The 26,621-nt window shown below is 43.5% G+C and overlaps 2 protein-coding genes across 2 annotated transcripts; both read right to left on the reverse strand.

Annotated features, from left to right (window-relative positions):
- Positions 1-6,909: 6,909 nt before the first annotated feature.
- On the reverse strand, positions 6,910-14,336 carry LOC130129475 (coiled-coil domain-containing protein 106-like). The gene is made up of 4 exons (XM_056299010.1): positions 14,129-14,336; positions 11,617-11,829; positions 10,854-11,060; positions 6,910-7,289 (listed from the first exon to the last, which is right to left on the reverse strand). Exons 1-4 carry the CDS (start codon positions 14,334-14,336, stop codon positions 6,910-6,912), a joined length of 1,008 nt encoding a protein of 335 aa, XP_056154985.1.
- Positions 14,337-18,108: 3,772 nt separating this feature from the next.
- Positions 18,109-26,024, reverse strand: anxa13 (annexin A13). The gene is made up of 11 exons (XM_056299368.1): positions 25,870-26,024; positions 25,017-25,092; positions 24,408-24,502; positions 23,162-23,332; positions 22,920-22,953; positions 21,970-22,049; positions 21,607-21,675; positions 21,400-21,501; positions 21,193-21,268; positions 20,734-20,846; positions 18,109-20,074 (listed from the first exon to the last, which is right to left on the reverse strand). Exons 1-11 carry the CDS (start codon positions 25,882-25,884, stop codon positions 19,955-19,957), a joined length of 951 nt encoding a protein of 316 aa, XP_056155343.1. The 5' UTR covers positions 25,885-26,024; the 3' UTR covers positions 18,109-19,954.
- Positions 26,025-26,621: the final 597 nt, after the last annotated feature.

A 26,621-nucleotide genomic window follows, 5' to 3' on the forward strand; every position in this document is an offset into this window, starting at 1 on the left:
CTAGCACATGAACTAGATCGGGCGATTCCCTGTTCATACTTTGCATATTAATTTGTTTTCTTATCAAGATCATGTTTTGGCAGTTTTTGCTTTGTGATGGGACAGTAAAATGAGGCATAACAGATTGTTAGCGGTTTACCCCACCTGAATTTTAAAAGGGTTCCCAAGTGACATTTTCTTTGAACCAGATTCACAACGGTCCTACAGAAAATTATTTGACAGCATAGACAACTGACTGAAATACAATATTCAATATATTGTTTTAATATTCATAAAAGCAAAAGCAAAAATTTTTACTGCCTAATTCCTCAACTGGCCGTGGTCCAGAAATCAGGAAAAAATTTCCCCATCTGCAGGGCAACTCACCGAACATGGGGATGCCGTGCTTTCTCATTTGCAAGCCCTTCCCACTAGGATTCAGTGACACAACCACAGGCGTAACGTTCAGCGCCGGGCCCCAATGCAGGATGGTCAAAGCAGGCCCCGGCCTGCCCATCACAATCGGACGTAACACAACGTCATGTCAGTAGCGAATGAAAGAAGGGAAAGCATGTAGCTTTAAAATGAGCAGCAACAGTGAAATGCACTGCTCAGTTGACACCTGGGTGAAAAGAAAACAGACTGCCGCGCTGCAGAAGATGAGTCATAATAGCAAGGCCAAGATAGTGATAGACTACCCTGCTTAACAAAATCTGGTGTCGGAGCACCATAACAGGTGAAAACATAATCGGAGACGGTGCAGCCGCACATAGACAACATTATTCATGTCTGCTCATAGACCTTATAAACCCACAACACAAATGTGTAGGTTGACTATTAGTCAAGACAATTTTATTTGCATAGCCCAATAATTACAAATTTGCCTGCTCATAAATAATATAAATAAGTTCTTCTTACATCATAGGTGCACTCTTCGGGCTTTTCGCTGTGTGAGGTCCTGACACTTGGCCAGCTAGCTAACCCTTCTGTGTGGATTTTGCTGTGCAGTAGTACGCATATCCATAATTACACAATGGGCACATTTTTTGAACATATTGCACACCATAGACTCAGTGCTCGAGATCTTTGATACAGTAGTGGTGAGATAAAGAGGGGTCCGTGCATGCGGGCCCTAAACTATTGCGGGCCCCAATGCAGCTGCATTACCTGCATATAATGGTAGTTTTGCTTCTGACCACAACGTAATCAGACACTCGATTCTTGCTGAGTCCACTCGGCCCTTTCGAAATGTCCTTCTAAAGTCCAGCCGGACCCCGCCGTTTACTGTTTACCATATCATTTAATTACATCAGCAAATGTGATCCTTTGTTTACCTTGGTGGATTGTGCCTAAGCACCCATGTAACGCACAACATCTTGTCTACCTTTACTATTTGTTCCACTTTCTCAAGCTCATTTGCTCTGACTCTGCTAGTGGAATGAAGACAGCACACATTGTGTGTGGACACCCATTACAAATAACCTTTTCAAATCTACATGGTACATTCATTTATCATTCATCGCACTTCATTTCCCCGAGTGGTTTCATTGTCAGACTGAGGATACCTAGGGGGTAAAATAAAAAGCTACACATTTGTCTTTCATCCAGCTAATAGAGGCCATATTATGTACGTATATATATTCCCCTCGCTGCCGAGTCGTAGCCAAGGAGTTATCTAGCACAAAAATAGATCATCTTTAACCGCGCTGCATAACATGATGAGAATCCGGTGAGCACACAAATAAAAAAGGGGCTTTGATTATCGTTTCCAACTCAGTCGTGGATTTGTGCTGTCAAGGAAGTGACGACAAGCAACTTGGCTGGCAGGTGTTGGCACAAATAGATGCGTTTCACAGCTTGTGACCGAATGCAGCCATCTTGTTCCTCTGAGAAGAAAATCACTCTGTAAGGCAAATCATGACTCTGGCAGCGAGATGTCCCTCCCACCCCCCCAACCACACACTCCCAACCCCAGCGGCGGTACTGACAGTGTCGTCTTTGCCTGGCTGTGCTCAGCAAGACAGGGAAGGGGGTGCAGACAGGGATAGAGCCGGCACGCTGGACTCCCCCCCCCCACCCAGAATACATTACGCTCTCCTGTGCTTTTAAGCCTGGAAGACTATTACCCAGCAGCCGCTTGTTCTTATCAGTAGCGTCCAGATGGAGGGCACATCAGCAATGTCAATACCTCAAGACTTGTTGATCGTGCAACGCTGACAAAAAGGCTGTCATTGGGGAGAGTTTCTGTGGTCTCAGATAAGGATCTTTTTTTTCTTTTTCTTTTTTTAATCCGCAAACGAAATTTCATTAATTTAATTGGTCGCTGGTCTGGTCTGCTGCATGTGTTTCCACAAGAATATGCAAAGTGAGGCAAAATGTATTTTGTGACATGACAGTTCTGTGCATGAACAGTTTGTTCAATATGGTTTTTGGTTTTTTTAATTTAATATTGACTGGTCCTCTCTATGGTTATGCGTTTTTCATCCCCAACTCTTTATTTGTACTATACCTTAGTGGACAGCTAATGCATAGATGACGCGTTAGCCCATGCAACCCTGCAGACTGATCCTGATCCGTCGTGATGGAGCCAGCAATGCATCTCGGTCTGTGTGACGTGTCTGGCCAGGAACTAAAATAACATGACAATAGGCTACTGGATGCAACACTGTCCTCTAGTGACTTGCAGCGCTAGCAGTCCAGTGCTGTGCAAAGCTGAGGTAGCCCTGCTGTCGTCTATGGCGTTAGCAGGGACTGCAGGGGGGTTGAACATCAGTGTAACAAGAAAAGGTCAACACGTGCGTTTTCACCCCAAATAAAACAGACGCTAAAGAAGGCTGCGGTTGGTTTTAATGCCCTTGTGCCAAACGATTTGATGTCACCGCAGGAAAAACAGGAAAACGGCATCAAGCAGGGCGCAGGCTCCAGCCCCCACCTCGATCTTACCACAGGGGCGAATACCCATAATACACTTCTGGGTGCTTTTTGTATTAAAGGGGCGTCGCCTTGGTGCTCTGACCCACTTTTCTGCCGTGTGCAGGTTATTTTAAGATTTTATTACTGAGGATACCACAGGGAAAATAAAGAGGTGAGGAGACACACTCTTGGTTCTCGTACACACTCAGACCAATGGTCCATTTTTAGACATGGAACAAATGTCCACGGACGGATGTTGGGTTTGAAAGTAGCCTGCCTTCAAATTATGGCAAATGATCATCCAAACACCACATTTCTTTAAAGTTCAATAAAAAAAAGGCTGCCAAATGAAAGGCTTGAGGGCAGAACTGTAATGACCTTGACCGCTGAGTAATGGATTCAAATCCTGGGCTAATAAGATATCATGTGGGCTCTGGGGGATGCGTCGTTGAGGTCAAAGGTCGAGCCAGCCAGTCATGTGACAGACTTTGAAGACATACTGGAGGATAGATCAGCGCCAGTTAAATTAACTGGGGGGGGGGGGTTTACTGGACTCCTTCAGCTCCCAAAGTTACAAATTCTCAAAAATTATGCTTGTGCCTATCTGCTGATACACATCAAGTAAAATAACCAGTTCTCTGCATAGATCAGCCTTGTCGCCGTGTCATTTCCTGTATTGGAACAGAACATTTGTAGTGGCATTAAAAAAACTGTCTTCGTGATATTCTATAATGGAGACAGTAACTGGGAGTGGAGCCGATGAAAATCCAAAATACCTCAAACTGATTGGTTGCAGGAGAGAAAGCACAAAACACATGCATAGAAATAAATCAGTTGTTTATTTAAAGTAAGACCTATGACCTTGTTTCCCATAACCCCGTTGTCTTAATTTGATTCACAAAAATAATTGCAATCCAAAATCTTCAAGATCTCAAGACACATCTTGAGAAAAGATGTTACATTTCAAACAATGGCCCACTCCAACGTGCTGCCGGACAAGCCATGGTTATGCCAACACAGCTAGTACGTTGTTATACTCTATGTCCGGCAGTAATCTCGATTACCATGAGATTAATTAGTATCGTTCACACCCGAGAGCGTCTGAGCTCAAGTCTCTCGCCTCATTATAATTTCTTAATACTCCTTTACATAATTTGTCTAAGACATTTGCTAGTACATACTGAAAGCATAACAAAGCTCAATCCTGGCCTTATGTGGACTAAACGGTACTAACTTGGCCAGCCGATATGGCACATTTTGCAGATCCTTTCACCCATAAGAGGATGATTGGCGGTTATTGCTAGCTTCGCTCAGTAAAAGCATCCAGCTGCTCCTTTTGTCAATGGCAGGATCAAGAGAGGACCAAAACTGGACAAGGAGAATGAGGGCGGGGGCGAATTTTGCACCCATTGTGCTCCTGCAGCCCAGCTAGTGACATGGCACCTGCTGACTCACAATTTTCAAGGAAAACCACACACAAGACATAAAAATGGAGTCCCAGCTGTGCCCACATCAGTGTGAGTCAGAGGGTGTGTGTGTGTTTGGGGTGGGGGTGGGGGTGGGGAGGCACTTCAGGCTCGATTAGGCCTGCATCCTATCTCCATATTCGGCCCTGAGCCCCATCACTCCAGTCATTAGCCCCAGATTGGAGAACTGAGCAGGTGGACATGATTGTGCGTCACCTTCAGTGATGATGAACTGACCAATGCACAACACCTCCGAGGCACACACACAGTTGCACAGGCAGCTTTACATCACTAAATGTGTCCATAGATGAATTACATTAGATTGCCACTTTCTATTTCATCGGGGTCATGCATGAGAAAATCTGTTTGCATGTCCCATGCTGGTTAGAGGGCGAGCTGAGCTGACAGTGTTTCCCTCAGGAGGAGAGACGAGACGAGGGCAGGCAAGGCGTTTGTTATGCGCTCTCTTCTCCACCTCGTGCCATGCGGCAGACCAGCGTGCACCTGTCCCCTCCAGCTGGAGTGAGGTTGCTCACGGTCACCACCGCAGGTGCAACTGAAGTGTCTCACTCGATCTCAAACTTCTGGTAGGCCCCTCCACAGTTAACGTCCACTTTTAAAGAGGGTTGAAAGGGGAAAAAAAGAGGGAAAAGTGAAGCACAGGTGAAGGGGGGAAAATGCCGGAGGAGGAGGAGGAGCACCGTGGATGCTGGAAATGAGGGAATAATGAGGGGCTGCGTGAACAAACGGAGACGCCAGAGTGAAAGATAAGCAGATAGCCGGCGTGTGAATGAGCGTGACAGTGACGGAGTCCCATGCAAAGATAAACAGCCTGGGCACAGCCCCGGTAATGGCTCTGCACAAGCAATTTGTCACTCCATGTGAAAAGCAAACAGCGGGGAAGGCAATGGCAACACTTTGCACTGACACTTCCCATCGCCCAAGGATGTCTTACCAAGCGTTCCCATCTGTCTACCAATTGCAGCAGCATACTCCTCCATTTAAAGAACAAGCTCTAGACATACTGCATCCCAAACGGGAGGAAATAATTTGTATTCATGTGTAGATATACTACAGAAGATTCCCCAACTATGCTCCCATATATTGGGGGTGATTTGGTACTGGAGTTAAGATAGCACAGTCTTGGCAGTATATCTCAGCTTTGATCTCAGCCATGCATCTTAGGCGTCCTTCTGCAAGACCCTGAGCTCTCACTTGTTTATGTCTTGTAAATCACCCTGCATAAGAGCGTGTCAGCGTTTTATCCATATGGTATTAGACATATCATAACAATATGGCGTATACGTAATATTTTTTTTTATTAGTCTGGACAGCTTACCTCAAAGGCCCTGTGTCATCAAGGTATAACGTAAAGCACAGGACAGCCAATGAGTCCATCAGCATCCACGTGTCCCGTCATTATGTCCAAACCCAATGCTTTTTTTTTCCACTCACTGAAAATTGCTGTGGGGTAACTTCTAAATACTTCAAATGTAAATGGATAAACTGAAGTTCCTTGGGCAAAAACATCACAAAAAGTAGCCATTTAACTGTTTGTATGAACAAGCTGTATTTTCTTTTTTATTTGCTGACATGCAAATTAAAACCTGTTACAGTACACCAACACAGCAACACAGTTATATTCAATCACTGCATATGTATCAAAGTCTTCACTAAATTAAATGCGCTAAAAAATATCTGCTTATGAACAATAAAAAAAACAACAAAAAAAAAACAAAAATGATGCTACAACAAATATGGCGTTGGGGGAAAGTGGAATAGCAACTGACCACCATTTTGAAACAAATGATACCAAAGTGTAAATCATTTTTTCGTGAATACTGCCATCTGGTGGGTATTTGTAAAACTACATACTTGGTATGGCCCTCCAATATTAAACATGGTGGCTGTTTGAATACTCTGCTACGTACAAGATACTTACAGAATATACTGCATACTTAGAGCACTATATACCGTTCAGTACTTACTATCCATCAGAACACGTTTAGTATGCACCGTACATCTAGTATGCTCTCCTCGGTCAACCAGTGGAAGTGATGGCAAGTGGATACGGCTTGCATGACCTATAACTTCAAACTAACTGCACAAAATTGCCATTTTCTCCTGGAAGTGTAGAATTTATTCCTATTACATTTCTTGGAAAAACTATATGTCCTGGAATTGTAGTTTGCTGCATTTTTCCATACTATGAAAATTTTAATGAAGTACACTAAAATGGGTACTGAGGTGCATACTATGGCCGAATTATGGATATTATGGGTATAACCATCATCCTGTTTGCAGAAGAACCAAAAGTGATGCTGCAACTGAATTTCTACAGCTAGTGAATAGAATTAACAATAAATGTCTATACAGTGAAAATGATACTTGCGTTCACACTAACATGTAAAGAAAACAAGAAGAATTTGTGAAAACATTTATACAAACAAGGCAATTAAATCAAATGATTAATGTTGTTGATAGAAGAACTTGATTTGATTTGAAGAGGCAATATGTGCTGCTATCCCTCCATTAAACCCTTTAAAAATATTTAACCTAGCAAAATACTCTCTACCGCGCCCCCTGGCGGCTGGAGGTGGAACTGTATCCCCTTGGCCCTTTTTCCTGAGATGGGCAGGAGCTCGCCATCGGCTTTCATCTGGTCTATTTTCTTCGACAGTTCTGCATCACTGTCAATGAACAGAGAGCACCTCTGAGCGTAGCTGACCAGGGTTTCCTCTCCTTGACGAAACGGGCCCATCAGGGGAATTAACTCCTTCCCAGCTAGATGGAGCTCGGCAATACATGCCGTGTTGGCGATGGTGTTCCGGTCGATATTAAGATGGCGGAAGGCCTCGCTCATATTTTTCTTCTTGATGAAGGCAGACAGGACTTGTTTGTAGCGATGTATGACATACTGGACACCAGTAGCTGGGGACACATTAGAAAGATGAGAGAGCACAGGCAATAACCTCTGTCGATTCAAATGACCACAGAGGCAATGAAGTTTTTTTTTTTTTTTTTTTTTTTTACTGTGCTGCTGAGTGTTCAGTCGAAAGCTAAACATTCAGGTCTTACTTACCAATGTGGGAGGGAATGAAAGTCTTTCAGGAGTCTATAGACTATGCACTATCAGTGAAAAGTTTGGACACCTGATTGAATACGTTTTTCAACATCTTGAATTCATTACCTATTTCTGAAATTTTTTGCAAAACAATTTTGAATATAAAAATAATATACATTTTGAGATGCCCTACCCCAACAAGTTGTTTCATTTAGTACTTCAGTGAAATTTAGCATAAAATAACCCCCCCCATCATGTGATCTTTAAATGAAGGGAGGAATTTTCAATCACTTATTGACTTGAACTTTTAGCTAAATTTACATTTTTAACTTTTGTTGATCGGATAGAGTTGACTCTTTTTTAGCACCACCCTGCTCTCCATCCACACATACAGTACATGTTTAGAAATGGGAGCAGCCCAGTCCAGTGTTAGCCTCTATTAGCTCCACTGGAGCCAATGGGAGATAAACACCTTGCTCATAAGCATCTCAGCCATAGTTATTAAAGAAGGGCAATTTACCATTTGGTAGCCCCACCCAGATTTTCCTGGCCGCTCCAGAGATTTAGTCTGCCAACTGTGGCAGGTCCACCTCTCTAGTCTTTACACTATAAAAAGACACAATAGACCAAAAATAGTCATATTCCATTTTGAATTAATATTTAGCATTGTACTCCACCTGCATGGAGTGCTGGACACTTGTGGATATCGATGAAGTCAACTGCACCAAGATAATCCAAATACTGTAGTGTCATGTAATCTTAGGCACATAAAAAGACCTTCAAATCAATGTTCCCAAAAGTATCAGATACTTTTCTAAACCCAGTGACACTCTTATTTTATGTTGGAAAAAACCCATCACTCAACCAGTTATTTAACACAACTACTCTATTACAGGACTAAAACTGTCATATAAATGAATGCAAATACTATTTAATTACTTGTTGCATACTTTAGATCAAGTATGTAACAAGATTGATTTTGCAGAACTAGGTACATTTTCAGAAAACTGACACAAAGTAGCTGTCAATTTATTATCTGAAAGGAGAAGGGAACAATTTTCACTCAGACCACATTTGGTGTAGCAACACATCATTGTCAATTTTTTCATGAAAACTTGGAAAAGCTAGTTTGTGGTCCTCCGTTAGAAATATCTTCTATTAAAAATATTTCACGCTGATCGGGACAAAAATACAAAAAAAAAAACACTGTTGACATCCCAGGTTACATTTCACATTTCTGTGAGGAATGTTTATCAGAAAAACGACTCTAAGATATGCACCAGAATTTTATGATGAGAAAAGCATTTCTTATGATGCAGCTGCTGACAAAAATAGCAGCATATCATGTAATGTCCAAACTGCAAAAGGAAGGTGTTTGCAGAACGCTTTGCACCCACATTTGCAGATCCCCTGAGGTGGGGACAGAACAGTCGATTGAGTTGAACTCTGCAGGCTTCATACTGTAGCGAATTCGGGGGACAACGCAACCACAGGAACTGCTGCGACCGGGAAGCGAACCCGTATCGCCCGCACCGCAGGAGACATCGCTAACCCCTCGACTAAAGGGTCAGACTCGCCAGCCAGCGGCCAGCGTGTCTTCTTATCCATGCACGTTACACTACCCCCCTCCTTCGGGAAGTGCGTCCCCGCGCTTAAGCATATCAGCTCCTTCACGCCTCAGGGCGCATACGCTTCTGATGGCCTTACGGTCGCTCCATCCCACTTCTGACACCAATGTAGCGAATTCGGGGGACAACGCAACCACAGGAACTGCCACGGCCGGGAAGCGAACCCGTATCGCCCGCACCGCAGGAGGCATCGCTAACCGCTCGACTTAAAGGGTCAGACCCGCCAGCCAGCGGCCAGCGTGTCTTCTTATCCATGCACGTTACAATACATTTTGTAGACTATGAGAAGGCCTACGACAGCGTAGACTGACCGTAAGGCATTGTGGAAGCTGATGGCACACTACGGCATCCCAGACAAGTTCAACAACATCATACACAACACTTACAAAGGAATGCAATGCCAGGTCTTCCATGAAGGAATTTCACCAGAAAAATTACAAGTATTGACCGGGGTATGGCAAGATGCATGCTTTCTTCATTCCTCTTCCTGCCTGGAATCGACTGGATAATGAGGCAAATGCCATTCAATAAATGCACAGGCATTCAAGTGGTCCCTAACAGAACAACTCAAGGGCCTTGACTTTGCAGACGACCTGGCTCTGCTAGCGCACATGCAGCAACAAATGCAAGAAAAAGTCCACACACTCACTACAATATCAGCTCAGGTTGGACAACAATAAATGCAACACCGAGGTCATAGCAGGGAACTGCACCTTGGAGGAGGGTCCAGCACTTGACTACCTTGGAAGTGTCATCAGTGTGGATGGGGGCACAGATGCTAATGTGAAACGAAGAGTAAAAAAGCCAGAATCAACAGTTTGAAAAACATCTGGAAATCAATGACAGTTTCTCTCAGAACCGAGCTCAAGATTTTCAACTCCACTATAAAAGCCATATTGCTATCCGGTGCCGAGACATGAAGAACAACCAAAAACATGCCTAACAAGACTCCAAACTTTAATCAATTGTTGTATGCAAAGAATCTACTGACTGGCCCGACACCGTCACCAAGGGAAACCACTACAAATGAAGAGGAAGAGGAACTGGATCAGTAACACACCCAGTTCAAGCAAAAAAAACACCAAACCAGCTCTAGCCTGGAACCCCCAGGGCAAAAGAAAGAGAGGGAAACCAAAGTCCACATGGAGGAGACACAGAACAGGAAATGATGGCAGAGGGGCTAACATGGAGCCTGGCTGAGAGGAAAGCAAAGGACAGACCAGAATGGAGGTCAATGGCCTATGTTCCAAAAGGAATACAAAGGTCTAAGAAAGTAAGTAAGAGGTGGGGACAGTTTTTCAGGAATCAGTGGTTTTGGGGCATCCAGGTAGCATAGCGGTCTATTTCGTTGCTTATCAACACGGGGATCACTGGTTCGAATCCCTGTGTTACTTTCAGCTTGGTCAGGCGTCCCTAAAGACACAATTGGCCGTGTCTGCGGGTGGGAAGCCAGATGTGGGTGTGTGTCCTGGTCGCTGCACTAGCGCCTCCTCTGGTTGGTCAGGGCGCCTGTTCGGGGGGAGGGGGAACTGGGGGGAATAGCGTGATCCTCCCACACGCTACGTCGCCCTGGTGAAACTCCTCACTGTCAGGTGAAAAGAAGCAGCTGGCGACTCCACATGTATCGGAGGAGGCATGTGGTAGTCTGCAGCCCTCCCTGGATCGGCAAAGGGGGTGGAGCAGCGACTGGGACAGCTTGGAAAAGTGGGGTAATTGGTGGGGTGCAATTTGGGGAGAAAAAGGGGGACAAATCAAAAAAAGAAAAAGGAATCAGTGGTTTCTAAGAATGGGATTATCCATTACCTCTCTTGCGGCTGTAGTCCTTCCCTTTCTTTCTTCTTCTCTTGTCCTTGTGGTGACTTTTCTTCTTGTGGTCACTGGAGGCTGCAGACACCTCAGAGGCGTCAGATGCATCTGAATCACTGCCATTGCTCAAAGAGGAACAGGAAGAGGCCCTGTCTCTTTTCCTTGATTTGGCCTCTGACTGCTGCACCTTGCTGACTTTAGAAGCTGTGTACAGAAAACCCACAAAAAAAACAAACAAAAAAAACTCACTTTAAGAGATTATAAAAATTCTACATACACACTGTAAAACCACACTGCATGTGACATTACCCATAGTTGTACTCTTATCGCATACAATACAGGCTCAATAATGGACAGACTAATTATTTTTTCTGTGGCAATTACTTAAAACATTATTACAATATTATTACTCTCAGATTAGCTTTATTGTCAGAGTACTTTGGGTTTAGCCCATGCAATATGTACTATTGGTTATTATTATACTTTGGGTTTAGCCCATGCAATATGTACTATTGGTTATTATTATACTTTGGGTTTAGCCCATTCAATATGCACTATTGGACTGTCAACATGCAAAAATTTAAAGACTTTTTCTACTTTTGCATTTGTTGTAAATTGCTCTGTGTAAGTGTCAGCAAATAGCCTAGCTGATAAGTAGGCTGAGAAGTTAACATCCTCGGGTCTAGTGTTGGGTTGAAAGTAAACATACACCTGGGCCTTGATGGATCATGGTTTGTAATCACTGACCAGAAACACGAACCTTCAGCCACTGGAGCATGTGGTGCAAAAGCAGACACAGGGCGATTACTGGTAAGATTCTCAACTTGTCTCCTGAGGAATTTGCGGTCCTGCATCAGGTCCTCCACCTGTTTCTCCAGGGCAATGATGCGCTCTTGTTTGCTCTCCAGCATGCATTGAAGTTTGGTGATGATCATCAGCACCTTGGGGGGAAGACCCTCTGAATTAGAGGCAACTAGAGGGAGAGCAGAGAGCAATGTGAATAGCACTGTAATGCATGGGTTTTTAATTCTTTGGCTTTAACTCACAACAGTATATTCTTTGATATATATCAATGGGTATATGATCAAGAACTAACATGATGCTGACACATCGTGTTAGTTCAACTGAGCTTAAAATGTTTTGCAGCAGATTTTCATTTGTACTCAGCATCTGGTGCCTCTCGTGTCAATGTCCAACAATAGTCGGCCAGCATTGATGGATTCCAGTTGCCCTGATACCTCTTTTCCATGGTCACAATGTCCCGGTGAAACCATTCACCATGTTCATCACTGACTGCACCAAGATCAGCAGGGAAGAAGTCCAGGTGTGAATGCAGAAAATGAACTTACAATGACATGTTGCACTTCATGGTTTTGTATGCTTTAAGTATGTTGTCAAGCAGCTCAATGTAGTTTGGTGCTCTGTAGTTGCCAAGAAAATTCTCAACAACATCCTTAAATGCCTTCCATGCTATTTTCTCTGGCCCCACTAGCAGATCTTCTAACGCCATCATTGACCTGTCTGATTTGTGGACCAACAAAAATGCCTTCCTTAATGTTGGCATCAGTTATTCTTGGAATTATCTGTCTCAAATAGTGAAATCCATCACCTTCTTTGATCATTGCTGTCACAAATTTTCATCAATCCGACACACACTTGTCATCAATCCGAGTTTTATACGAAGAGGCGGAAATATCTTTGTTGGGTTAACAATTGGTTTATGCGCCACACTTTTCTGCCCTGGAACAAAATGCTTACAAAGCGGCCAGTTCTTTTTAATGTAATGTGACTCTTTAGCATGGCTATCCCATTCACAAAGAAAACAACAGTATTTTGTATATCCAAGCTGCATTCCTAGTAGCAGTGCCAATACTTTTCGATCACCACAGATATTCCAGTCGTAATTGTTGTGCTCTGTGTGTTTCAACAACAGTTCCATGTTATTGTAGGTTTCTTTTATGTGTACTGCATAGCCAATGGTTACTGAAGGGTGGACATTGCCATTGTGTAACAGGACAGCTTTCGGGCTTAACTTTGACGAATCCATAAAAAGACATCCTTGTTGTGGGTCATGCACACAACCAAAGCCATGAACAATACATCAATGTCAGTGCAGAAACACGTTGTCAACCTGCGTAAAGAAGTTTGCAAAATGTTCTTGACGGTTCCGAAAGATAGAAATTTTTGTTCCTGGTGACAGCAAACCCCATCCTTGCAATCTTGAACCAAGTAGTTCTGCTTTAGATTTTCACAAATCTAAGTCCCTGACCAGGTCATTTAATTCTGGCTGTGTTATCAGATGAGGATAACCAGGCATAAAGGGTTCAACATCTGGATCAGTATCGTTTTCCACATCTGATTCATGCATTGTGGCATCTTTATCTGCCTCATCTAGGCTCCATGTCTGGTGGCTTCGGTACTGGCAAACTGTCATCTTGTGGCATTGGTCTCATGGCTGAAGGCAGAGTGGGGTATTCAATAGATTTCTCATTTTTAGTAGAGAAGCCAGATACATTGGTCAGACAGAAGTAACAGTCCGTCACTGTCATGTGATCTTTCTGTTCTCGCCATATCATCAGGACTGCAAATGGCATTGACTTCCAAGTATCTCTCAGCCAAGTTCTCAGGTTGACTGCACATGTTGCACAGAACAAATGTGAGGAGCCCGGGATTTCTCTTGGTCACCAATTTTTCATCCGAAGTAGAGCTCATAGGCTTTCTTAATAAGTGCAGTCATGGTGCGTCTTTGAGCCTTAAGCGTATACTCGCCACAGATGTAACAATGCATTGCAGCTGTTGCAACATTGATGAGACATTTCTGCTGTATTAAGTCTCCCTGAAGACAATAAATCCTATTTTTAAGTATAGTCACTATGCTATTGCCTGAAGAACATGTGCCTCAACATGCGTCCAAACAGCATCTGTAAATGTGAGCAGCTTTTATAGCCCGCATCAAACCTGACTAAGTATACCCAGGCATGCCTAAGACAACATTTGCATAGCACTTACACTAAGTGCATGCCCAGGAGTGCTTGGACTGACCAAAACAGCTTGCTTTGTGAGCAATATACTAGTAGACAAATCACAAAAATAGGTTATATCTGCAAAACGGTATGTGATTGGAAAATTTTAAGGCGATTTTCATGATCAGCTGCCTAAAATCCATAAAATACACCCAAAAGTGTTCAGGGAGCTAAATCTTCGTTGTCCGGTGAACTCACTTGGTTCCCTGCAAATTAGCCACCATGAAAGAGCCAAATTAGTGCACTCACTGGACATGGCGCTGCTGGGCGTGTTGTCCTGAACCATATCCGAACTGGGTCCTGTGTGAAAATTCTCCCACTCGATGATGCTGAGGTTGTCTTGCTCCTGTTTTAGCCAGGCTGGGGCGCCGACTCTGTCCTTCCTTCTTGCAGAGCTGGAGTCAATCTCGACACACGGGGAGTAGCCTGACGCCTTGTGTTGCCACACTGAAGACATGGCTCCAAACCTTGTCTGAGAAAAGAAAGGAAGAAAGCCACTTTATTTTGTCATTGTAGGTGACAACGAAATTGTAGGTTACAATGAAATGTGTTCTCCGCATTTAACCAATGGGCAGCTGCAGCGCCGGGGGTGTGCAAGTGTGGTAAAACTAGCACACCAACTTAAAAATGATAGGTTATGTCCAGTTCTTGTCTATGTATGAGCAAGAAAATAGTGCATCGCTTAACGTTTTCCATGGTGATGACGTGCAAACCAAATGCTGCGACTGAATCGATGTTCCAGTGTGTGAATCTATGTTCGGATTACAAACTAGTTCCGTTTTCGAGTCTGTTTGTAAGTTGAATCTGTATGTAAGTCAGAACAGTTACGTACAGTTCACATCGAGCATCAATTAGTCAAATGTGTCTCAGCATATAGCTTACTTAAAACATCAATATAATAATGCAGTCATAGTTGAGAGAACAGCACTTACTTCGGCACTCGCTGCTTCGCCTTGCACTTTGATATTGTGTAACTTTACCCTCCCTTTGAAACGGTTGAACCAACCCCGACTCGCAGCGAACACTTCGTCACAGGCGCCTTCGCTTGCTACACGTGCAGCCTTTAAATCGCCGAAAAGGCTTCGAGCCTTTTCTTGCACTAAGCCGAGGCTAATGGGAGCATTTCGCCGACTTTGGTCCGCTAACCAAATTACCAACAGCCTTTCCATCTCCACAATTAAACCACTGCGTCGCTTCGTGATAATTGTCGCATTCACCGGGACGAAGCCCTTCACATACTCCATTATTCTCCGCTTGTCCTTTAAAATGGTCCCGATCGTTGACCGGCCGTAGCCTAACGCTTTCCCGATGTTACTCGGCGTCTCGCCTCTCTCTGAGCGCTTTATTATCTCCACTTTAGTTTTAATGGTGATGGTTTTCCTCTTCTTCGACGCGTCGCCATAACGCGCGGCAGATTTGCGCTTTGAAACCATGACTACCAGAGTGAACACGCGAAAACGTTTAAGTCAAAACACAACGCGCACACGGCGTTGACGCGATCCGACTTATGGCGACGATGGCGTGGCGCTGTTTTTCCTCGGGCCGACGAACGGCCGAAAACGCGCAGTGTTATGAGCGTTGCGCAAAGTAGTCCTTCCGTTCGTTAGTACGAACCATTGTCTGTAACTCGATTTTTTTGAAAGTAATGGGCTTTACGGAGGTCGGTTCGTAAGCACGGGCGTTCGTAAATCGGGCGTCCAGGGACTTCCTGTGCAGTGATTGGCTTGGTTTTTAACCTGAATATATATAAACATGCACCGCTTAAATTAAACGATTGAATCACCAAATTTGAAATATGTGTTTCTACAATAGAAATATGGCGAGTGGTATCTAAAACCATTATGGCGAAGAACAATATCACAGGGTTTTTGCCCAAATTCATTTTAAACAGCCAGCCAAACTTATAAACTTACAGGTGAGCTAGTTTATATTATGTTGTGTGACTGATAATGGCTGTTTAATAATAATAATAATAATAATAATAAAAATAATAATTATTTTATTTTTATAGCCCCTTTCTAAAACAATGTTTACCCGATGAGAAGTCATTTGTGATTGATGGCAATGCTTAATGGTTTGGGCCACAACACTGGACTTATAATGGGGCTGCTGGTGTTTGTACATGAAACAAAACGGATTTTGCTCCTCTGCAAAACACAGGCCTATGCTGAATGAACATAAACCAAATGAAGATATGTGGTGTGACTGTACTGTGAGCTTTCTGGAAATGGAAACAGGCTGGATTGTGTTTATTAAACAAAGCAATATGTGAAATCTTCATCCTTACGATTCTGCCAGGCAACACTTTAATTAAGTCTGGGTGGGGGGGGACAATAAAAAAAGAACCAATCCAGATAGAGTCCTTATTACGTTTAACATAACGAGAGCTATTGAGAGGGAACCATTACTCCTTGCTGTCACGCTAATTACCCTACAAGATGGATGCTTAATTGTCTATCCAATCATCCAACCACACATCCATCCAAACATACATAGGCATATACGTATATACACATATGCAGTCTTCAGGTTTTTACAGACCTACTCATTTTCATGGCAACGGAGGTCTGGAATCAATCCCACTCCCCACCCCCCCTAATATTTTGTACCGAAGACAAGGAGGCACCGTGGACAGTTCTCCAGTCCAGTAATGCACTACGGTATTATTACCAGCAGCAAATGAAGACCAGAATAGACACCGGAACGCAACGTACCTCCAACAGAGTCCAGAGGGATGTTCCTGTTTATGTAGCACCACCTCAGCCGTAACCTCACTTCGTATTAAATCGCCCCTCCTTCCAGAAAAAAAAAGAAAACATAAACAGACAGTCGTCTGCAGCAACACGGGTGGATGCCTCGGGCGGCGTGTTTGACGTCCCTGCTTTGTGGCGGGGAGATACGAGTGGTGCGTTCGGGCGCCCCTCGGCAGCTCGGAAACTCGGGGATTTTCGATATTCGCCACCCGGAAGTTGTGCCAGAACGGTCGCCCAAATCGCGAACTACTGCGGACCAACGCAAGGACGCTTGAGTTCAAATTCAAACTCAAGTTCAGATTGGTTTATTTGTCAAATGTATAACAATACAGCGTGGCAGGCCATGTTTGTATTGCACGTAGACATAAGGCTGCTTTGTCAAGTGCACAGCGTGGCAGGCGATGGTGGCAATGAAATGCTTAGGCGTCAACTCAACCTAAAAAAAATAATAAGAATATGACATAACAGATTAAGTGAAAACAAAAAAAAGAAATGTAAAAATTAACAAACAAAAATAAAGAATTATACGATTACAGTATTTACAGTACAGCACGAGAAATTGATACTGTAACGTGCATGGATAAGAAGACACGCTGGCCGCTGGCTCGCGAGTCTGACCCTTTAGTCGAGCGGTTAGCGATGTCTCCTGCGGTGCGGGCGATACGGGTTCGCTTCCCGGCCGCGGCGGTTCCTGTGGTTGCGTTGTCCCCCGAATTCGCTACAATACTAAAGCTAAAATAGCAAAAATGAAAAACACTAAAAAGTCATTTAAAATTGGCACGTAATCCCACGGAAGAACAAAGTAAAACGGATTTGCCTTTGTTTTTATAGCCAGGAAGCTGCTACAGAGTACCTAAACGTACAGCCACTGACACAACTGATGTATCCAGCTACGCGTAGCAATACTATTCAAAATGACTCCTTCCTCGCCATCATGTTCTACAACTAGGGATGTAAATCTATGAATTTACCACTTCACTAGAGGTGCCTGGTTGCACCTGGACGGCCTGACAGAAAAAAACGTCCTCCGCTTTTCTAAACTTCATACCTCATCCCACAAGGGGGCGCCCTCGCTACGCGTTTCAGCAAAATTGTTTTTTAAGCGAGGTGATTCTTTAAGCTACAGGCGATAGATGGAAATGGATTTATTATATCCAAATTACTCTTAAATGGGTTCTATCCGTATTTGACACAACTCTCCCAACTACCAAATGTCAATAATATGTTGACTTGTCAAGGGCAGAGGTATTCATGTTGTACAATATCTATAACTAATCGTGTTATAAAACTCACTATTTATGATTCATAGCCCAAAGTTAGTTTTAAAGCCAGTGCTGCTTGGACAACTCTTTCCATCCCCCTCCAACACATGGTAATGATTTTTTTTTGTTAGGTTAGAGTCAAATTCCTACCGTTAGTACCCTTGAACATAAAAATTGTTGATTCCAGAAGAAAGCAAGCACATAGCCAATTGACCTCATTAGACACCTTATTTGCAGTTATTGTAGGAATCTTTGGTTTTATTGAGGAAAATATTGGTCCCAATTCAATTCCGATTCCAAAATTTTAAAAAGGCTAAACTCGTCTTTTAATCAAGTTAAGTAAATCTGATAAGCCGGTTGCAAAATGTTTTCAATGTTGGGGTAATTTTCTAAGGTTAAAATAGAGCTGCCATTTAAGGTTACACAAATGACTGTTTTGAGCTATACTGGCAGTAACAGGCCATCTTTGTATTACATGTAAATATAAGGTTACTGCAGGTTCTCTATCAAATACCATCTGACATATCTACCATAGTAGATTAAACAGTGTTGCATATTCATCAGGCTACCATGTTAGTCTTTAAATACAAAAATATAACCAGGTGAGGTGCATGTGGATTTATCGTCCTACTGGCAGCAGCCTGTAGGAGAAGATGAAACGTAAGTCAATACATAGTTTATTTCTATAAGTTATTAGTAAAAATACAGTATCTTTTGTGGAGTGGTTGTGATTAAAATGATAAAATTCCATCAAAACATGACGTTTCTTTCACCATACCAACTAAAATTCCAAAACAAAAAGACATTTCTATATTTCTTGCATTACAAATATTCAAGCCAAATGGAGTGAGATTGCATTTTTATGTCTCAACCGCAGTCAAAAATAGCAGTCATTGAGGTTGTGGTGTGGCGACTGGAAGGAGAACCTAATCCATTTAAATTGTGACAAAGGTTTTCCCCTCACAACATAATTGTCCTGGCTCTACTAAAACATAACACTCCTAATATTATAATGTAATAGCACTATTTCTACATTAGTATATAGAGCAGCAGGATGGAATGATCTTGCCGTTCATTCAAATGCCCTGTGTTGTAACTTGTCACCTATCAATATCTGACCCATAGGACCAATGGAACTCCTGCTGACTGATGATGTTTATAATGGTAGTTTGTAGTCTGTCAGCACCTCTGATGCCTCCCATACTCATCTGATGGAGAATGTAATGTGACCGTAAAGCCGTCTGGGACTAAATTGTGATTCAGGGCTATACAAAAGAAAAACAATTTTTTTTGGACGTAATTCTTGATAATCCCTTATGTAATGAGTACAAATATATTGGCCAGCCACTAAAGATGTTTTGTTCATGTGACACAGGGCTTTTCATTTTCAGAAGAAATTGGGCTATTGTTTTCGTGAGAAACAACTAGCTGTTGATAAAGAACAAAACAGGCAAGTGTGAACGGACATGGACTCAAACAAGTCCAAGACTGAGAGACTCTGCTCAGTGAAAAACCAGGATATTCCACTTTTTACCAAACATAATGCATTCCTGTGAAATATGCCATCTCTGTTAAACGTCCCATGAAACGGCATTTAGATTTGACGTATATCCAAATGAAATGGAAATTTGGCTGAAATTTGGTGAGGGGAGGCAGTTTCAGTTTCCTTTGACAACCAGCCAATAATGGCGGGGCATGTTGAGAAGAATGTGGACATATTGGCTAGTTTTAATTCGGTGGTAGAAGATCACTTGTCTTTTCTCAATCTCGTTCCCAATTCAGGAAGTGCAGATTAAAGAGGTAACAAGAATGAAAATGCATTTTTCATTTCATGGGACATTTTCCAAAAAAAAAAAAAAGACAGCTACCCAAATATATTAAGACCAACTCGGGGTTGTGACCAAACACAAGTCGGGTTAGACATCTCTCCAGCTCCAGGTGCGGACAGTCGGACCAAGTGTAAATAGTGTTAGTTCCCCTGGTGAAAGCAGCAGCAGCACCTTTGGTCCAGGTTGGACGCTCTGCTGTATCTCTTCTCTGCCTCTCTCATTTTCAATCTACTAATGGCAGATAGCCAAGAGCAGGCGTTTAAAATCACCACTGCATTCATCCCTCAGGGCATCTTTCAGGGAGACGTCGTACTTCTCCAGGTACATGTCTTTAATGGTCTCCAGATCATACTGTTGACAAAAATACAACATATTATATCATGACTTTGCATTATTTTTCAATCTTTTTACGTTTCAGGCATCTCAATGTTTGACGTAACACTGCAATGATCTTCAGTAAAAGGCCGCGTTTACAGGTACATACACACCTAAAAGGGATATATGAAAGCAGTAAGTATTCTGTTCTACTCTATTCATCCATCCATCCATTATCCAAGCCACTTATCCTACTTAGGGTTGCGGGATGCTGGAGCCTGTCCCAGCAGTCATTAGGCGGCAGGCGGGGAGACACCCTGGACAGGCTGCTAGTCCATCACAGGGCCCACACATACACACACATTCACACCTAGGGACAATTTAGTACGGCCGATTCACCTGACCTACATGTCTTTGGACTATGGGAGGAAATCGGAGCACCCGTAGGAAACCCACGCAGACACAGGGAGAACATGCAAACTCCACACAGAGAATGATCTGGGCTGACCCATAAGGTTGGACAACCCAGGGGTTTGAACCCAGGACCTTCTTGCTGTGAGGAGACTGCACTAACCACTGCGCCACCATGCCGCTTCTACTCTATTCACTCTAGCTTATTCTATTCTGTGTTGTGTTTTTGCTCTGCTATGCAATGCTATGCTATTTGAGTCTATTCAATTTTTATACGTCATTACCTCTGAGCGGCATACAATGATGCGAATAACAGTGTCCTCATCAGTGCCTGCTCCTGCCATCGCCTCATTCAGACGTCGGGCAAAGTACAACTGTGGGTTCTTGGCGACTCTGACTATGGGAATGGAGAAGGACTTTCATGAAGTTCCACCAAAACTTTATATTTCTTCAACCTCTATCAGACCCCCAACCCCAATTAAGGTACATAAATAAATACCAAAGACATTTAAATGGATGTCTGTCCCTGGCATGCACTGACATTCAAGCACGAGTGTTTTGTTCTAAAATTAGATATGCGGTATTTGAAAAAAGGGCTCACGAAATGAGTACAACCCATTAAAATGGAGCCATTTATGGAGAATAAAACATTGAGTAGGCCTGCTGATTAATGGATGTGTGGTCAGAGCATGTGCAAGTTGAATTGCAATTCTAAGGTCAAATCTTTTGTATTTCATACGAACCAAGAGTGATGTAGCATCTCTTCAGTGTCCCAGAGGTCTCGTTCTCAATAGCGTCTAGGATTTCAGTTCCAGAGAGCTACGAAAACCCCGTTGACATCGTATTAATTTGATAGTTCCAGCAAGGCCATCGGGGATACCTTTATCTGAATAATTTACGCAACAAAAAGTTTCTCAATGCACAAACCTTCAAAGAAAACCTCCACCTACCTGCTCATAAATCTTGAAGGTGACCTGGAGTTGCAGGTAATTCCTGCTGGCTAGGATGTAGCTAAACGTGGACTCGTCTGTTCCAAAACATCCCTCTCCAGCCTACGGTAATATCAATAGATCATTCATATTGTTAGTTATTACATACCCTTCGTTGGATGTCAACATATGCTGTTATGAACTGATGTCTTCCGAGGAATACGGTACCTCAAAGAGAGAGGTAGCATCTTGTTCAGCCAGGGCCTCATCCACCTCATAGCTCTCATCTCTCATGCCCTGGGAGAGAGCAAGAGCGAGAGAAAGAGAGAGATAGAGAGAGAGAGAGAGATTAGATTATAGTGACCTTTGCTGTGTGAGGCTTTTTTGTCTGGCTCAAACAACCATGACTGGTCTCCATTTTACGAATTAAAGAGTATCGGGAATGCCGTGTGTGTGTGTGTGTGTGTGTGTGTGTGTAAACGGCAAGAGTGCGGTGAGAACAAGCTCGATTTCAGTCCACAGTCAGGAAGGAGGAATAGAGTTTCGGGCTTGGCAGACGTCTGGTTGGAGCAGAACCAAGAGGTTGTTTACCTGCAGAAGAGTTGTGAGCAGGTTTCTCACATCCCCACTGGTGTCTCCTTCAATATCAGCCTCGAGGTCACGCTCATGCACTAAAAGAGAGAATTACGTAATGAAATTACAGGGTTAAAATTGAAATCTTTTTGTACGAGTATGGAAGGCCAAACCATGAAAGCCCCATCTATCTAAAAGAGCATCATGCTTGGCTCCTATTTGCACTCAAATTACAGTCATCTAACGACCACTTTTTCCAGAGAGCTGGTATACCATCTCTCATGTTGTATTGTCTGGATGCTATGATGGAAAAATGTTTGGGAGGAAATACACTTTTTCTGCTTTAAAAGACTCCAATTTCCAAAAACAGATAAATAGTAATATTTTTTCAATTTAAAGGCAGGGCAAGAAATAAGCATTTGAATGCATTAAGTTTACTGTGGGCAAAATACGTCACCGGAAAAAACACAGCCTTACGATAAACAACGTTTGTTTCAGTCTGCAATCAACTGGCATGATAGTGAACAGGAAGTCGCTGCAGGATGGGCCAATTTTAACAAACTGAAGCTATACATGTGTCGTACTTAGAGGAAAACATGGCCTCGCTGTATGCTGGTCAACATGACTAATTGCTTGCTTCCAGCTTTGCTAATACCAGGATGTTGTAGTATTGTTGCAATACATTAGCATCTGCATGTGTTAAAGGAAGCATTTTTAAGTGTTTCGTCCCAAAATAAGTTGTTTGCTTCCGGAAAAAGTACAAATAATTGACAGTGTGAATGTAGGGTCAGTGGTTATGGAGATTTTCAATTGCTTCCGTTAGCCCGCTACATTAGCACAATACCCCTGAGCCCTGACAGTTCTATATTCCCTTAAGGGATTAATAAATCTATCACGTTATGGCACTAAACTCTAAAAATAGGCATATAATGTTTTGTTGTTAAACCCTTTATAGTGCATGTGCTTACCCTGAAAGTAGCATTCCTTGAACAAGGCAATGTCCTGTTGGAAACAAACAAAAATTAAATGAAGATAAAATAATGTAAAACAGAAAAATATTACTGTGTACTGTTTTACTTTGTATTGTGAAGTACTATGTATCCAGATTATCATGAACACAAATTCATCACTACAACGGCACACCCAGATTGTTGAGATTTCAACATCCAGTTATGTATTTCAGTCTTGATAACACTAATTTGTGACTGACAGCATTTGTGGCGGTGCAGAGGAGCTCGACCAGCACGTCTTCATCAGTGCCTGCTCCCTTCATGGCTTTTCTCAGTTCCTTCACAGCGTAGATGACGGGGGGGTCCAACATGGCGAGGATGGCCTTCTCGAAACTCCCCGACAGCTCACTCTTAAGCTTATCCACTAACTCCTATTATACAGGGGAGGGATGGGGTGGGGGGAAAGAGACAAAGAAAGCTTGTTCTGAGATTTCTCGAACTGAACTGAATTTTACTGAGTTTGGAAAGAGGGAATTCATTGTGAAAAGGGGACAAAGCGAGATGAGAGAGGCAGGTACATTGGAGTAGATGCATTACAAATTGGGATAACGTTTGCAAAATGGCATTCAAGGCAACCACAGACAGTTGAATCAGTTCATCTGGACACAACAATTATTGAGAGAAACGTTTCATCACTCATCTAAGTGACCTCTGACTGCAGGTACCCCCACCCTTATAAACAATGCTACAGTTGCATAACGACTGAAAACAACGATCAGTTTCATATGCAAATCGCTGTGACCATTAACTAGAGTTACAATGGCCATGTGTACTATTCACATAGGATTTGGGAATGGTTACGATCACAGCAATGTAGATAGTGACAGATGTATTCTTAGCCCCCCCCCCCGGTTCAGGGATGGTCATTCCTTCTTCATATAGATGGCCTCTTTGACTCCCCGATCAAACCAGCATTCCTCCCTATCAAGGACGTGCACATCCTCCTCCTTGAAAGAGTGGCCACTGGCCTGTAGATGGGTGTAGACTGCATAGTCCTGGCCTGATGTGTTAGCGCTACTGTGCTGTTCCATCCTCTTCACCAGCGTCCGTTTGTTTTCCCCGGATTGGGGGGGGGGGGGGCGCAAGAGTACATCTGATTGCAACTATTCCCCAATCCTCTGTGAATAGTACACATGGCCATTGTAACTCTAGTTAATGGTCACAGCAATTTGCATATAAAACTGATCGTTGCTTTCAGTCATTATGCCACTGTATTGTTTATAAGGGTGGGGATACCTGCAGTCAGCTTAGACTGAAGAGGTCACTTAGATGAGCGATGAAACGTTTCTCTCAATAAACGTTGTGTCCAGATGAACTGATTCAACTTTCTCTGATTTCCTTACCTGGATTATTGAACATGCATCAAGATATTCAAGGCAATGGTTATGTGATGCAAAACACTATTGTAAAGCATGTAGTGACAAAGATTTTCTGAGACCCACTCACGTCATCGTATTTCTCAAAATAGGCCTGTTTGATCTCCTGACGCTGGGCTGCACTTCGATTTGCCATTATGTCAATGATGGCCTGCTCATCAGTTCCTAAAAAAGAACAACATTCAAGATTTTAAATATACACCCATCCATTAGCCAAACCACTTATCCTGCTCTCAGGGTCGCGGGGATGCTGGAGCCTAACCCACTAGTCACTGGGTGGCAGGTGGGGAGACACCCTGGATAGGCCGCCAGTCCATCACAGGGCCCCCAACACACACACACACACACACACATTCACACCTAGGGACAATTTGGTACGGCCGATTCACCTGACCTACATGTCTTTGGACTGTGGGAGGAAACCGGAGCACCTGGAGAAAACCAACGCAGACACCAACAGAACATGCAAACTCCACACAGAGGACGACCCCAAAGGTAGGACAATCCCGGGGTTCAAACCCAGGACCTTGTTGCTGTGAGGCGACCGCACTGTGCCACTGTGCCGCCCTATTCCAAATATATCTTTAACAATCGGTTTATGCAAAGTTTTCAAAATTTAGACTGGCAACCGCATCTCACTCAATCAACACAAGCAATTTTCCCAAAATGTCAGACTTACCCAGCCCTTTGCAGGCTTTGCGGATGGCCTTGATGTCAGCGATGACATCAAACTCCTCATAGGGTACGATTGTGGGCTGTAAGGGGGCAAACAGGTGGTTAGGAAACCAACTTTGACACAAACTGATGTCAGGCTGTGGCCCTCTTTAAACCTGAAAGGACGGTTTGCATGAACCGAGTTTAGTGGCACACACATTATGTAACGTGGCAGTAACACTAGCATAAAATGGGGGAAGGGAGTATGCAGTGAACAAATACTCGGGCTGGGGGGATTCAACGCCAGCTGCCTTAGTTAAACTAACTTAATGGGGTGCAGTGGGGTGCAGTGAATGTGAACACACAGGACTTGTCTCACACACGCACGCACGCACGCACACGCACACTCATCCCCCACCTCCTTTACGTCCCATTCATATGCATACGCATCTAACGGAGCTGTGATGGATTCCGCAGGGGAGTGGCCATTTCCTCTGCGTAGACCCCACACACTTCTCCCAATCCCAGTTGAACGAAATAACAAATACTGCCGATCTGAAATCACGATTCCATGTTTCCGCCACAGTCGCAAAGTATTTGGCACAAGTGAGACAGTGTAGGCGTAGTGACGAACTGAAAATTCGCCGTGTCATTGTTGAGACAAACTAAAGCAAAACGAAACACTTGAGCCACGACACCAAACGACCCTGCCCATAATCCAGTCAGTTCCGCCAGTCCTCGGCATTAAATCTCAGTCATCTGGTGTTGGCAGATCGATCGACTGAATGACGGATTAAATGGATGAGTTGAGCTTTTGTATCTCAGAGTCTATAGTCTAACGCGTTTGGTGTGTAAAATGGTAAGAGAGCGTTACCCACTTGACAGTTGCCCATTTTGTGAGGTTTGTCCGCGCGTGGCTGACGGGGTGTTTAAAAGGTCCGGAGAGTTGCGTCTCGGCGATCGCTGCTGACCAAAAGCGGCCCCAGGCAGGAGAGACTGGCCGGTGACGTCATGGCGCTGCGGGATAGCGGGGCGCCGCGCCGGGGTTAACTGTTTACTTTCAGCCCGGCACCGTTACTCTCCGCCGTTTCACCGGCGCGTCCGCGGGGATTACTTTTTCCTGCCTTGACTCGAAAACTTTTCCTGACAAGAATTTCCAAATCTCGAGTTAATTGCCTGTTTCACCGCATGAAATGAAACAACAATGAAAAAAGTGACAAAACTGCCAACTGGCTGACTAGTTTGTCCGGTGAACTTTGCCTTAATTGCACACATTCATACAACACGAGCGATAACAAGCAAGCCACTTAGCACGGGCACCTTCAGATGCCACAGTAGTGGTCGGTACCAGCCTTGGCAGACGGTTCGCTGTAATCGCAGCGTTTTCGTAGGCCTTCATAATTGTCCCTGTATCATAATTACACAACCTACTGACAAAGAAGGGGAACAGCAGTTGTCCACCTGCACAATGCCCATAGAAGTGCATTTATGACTCATTGCATATTTATCTAGAGCGCGTTAACGTCATACCAATTAGATGGTGCATATGAAAAGACTGAGTCATCCCTCTCAGTTAAACACACCAGCGAAGCATCTGGACGACAAGATCCATCGAAGTGTACAGAGCATC

The sequence above is a fragment of the Lampris incognitus genome, chromosome 19 (genome assembly GCF_029633865.1).
Source record: "Lampris incognitus isolate fLamInc1 chromosome 19, fLamInc1.hap2, whole genome shotgun sequence".
Taxonomy (NCBI): Eukaryota; Metazoa; Chordata; class Actinopteri; order Lampriformes; family Lampridae; genus Lampris; species Lampris incognitus.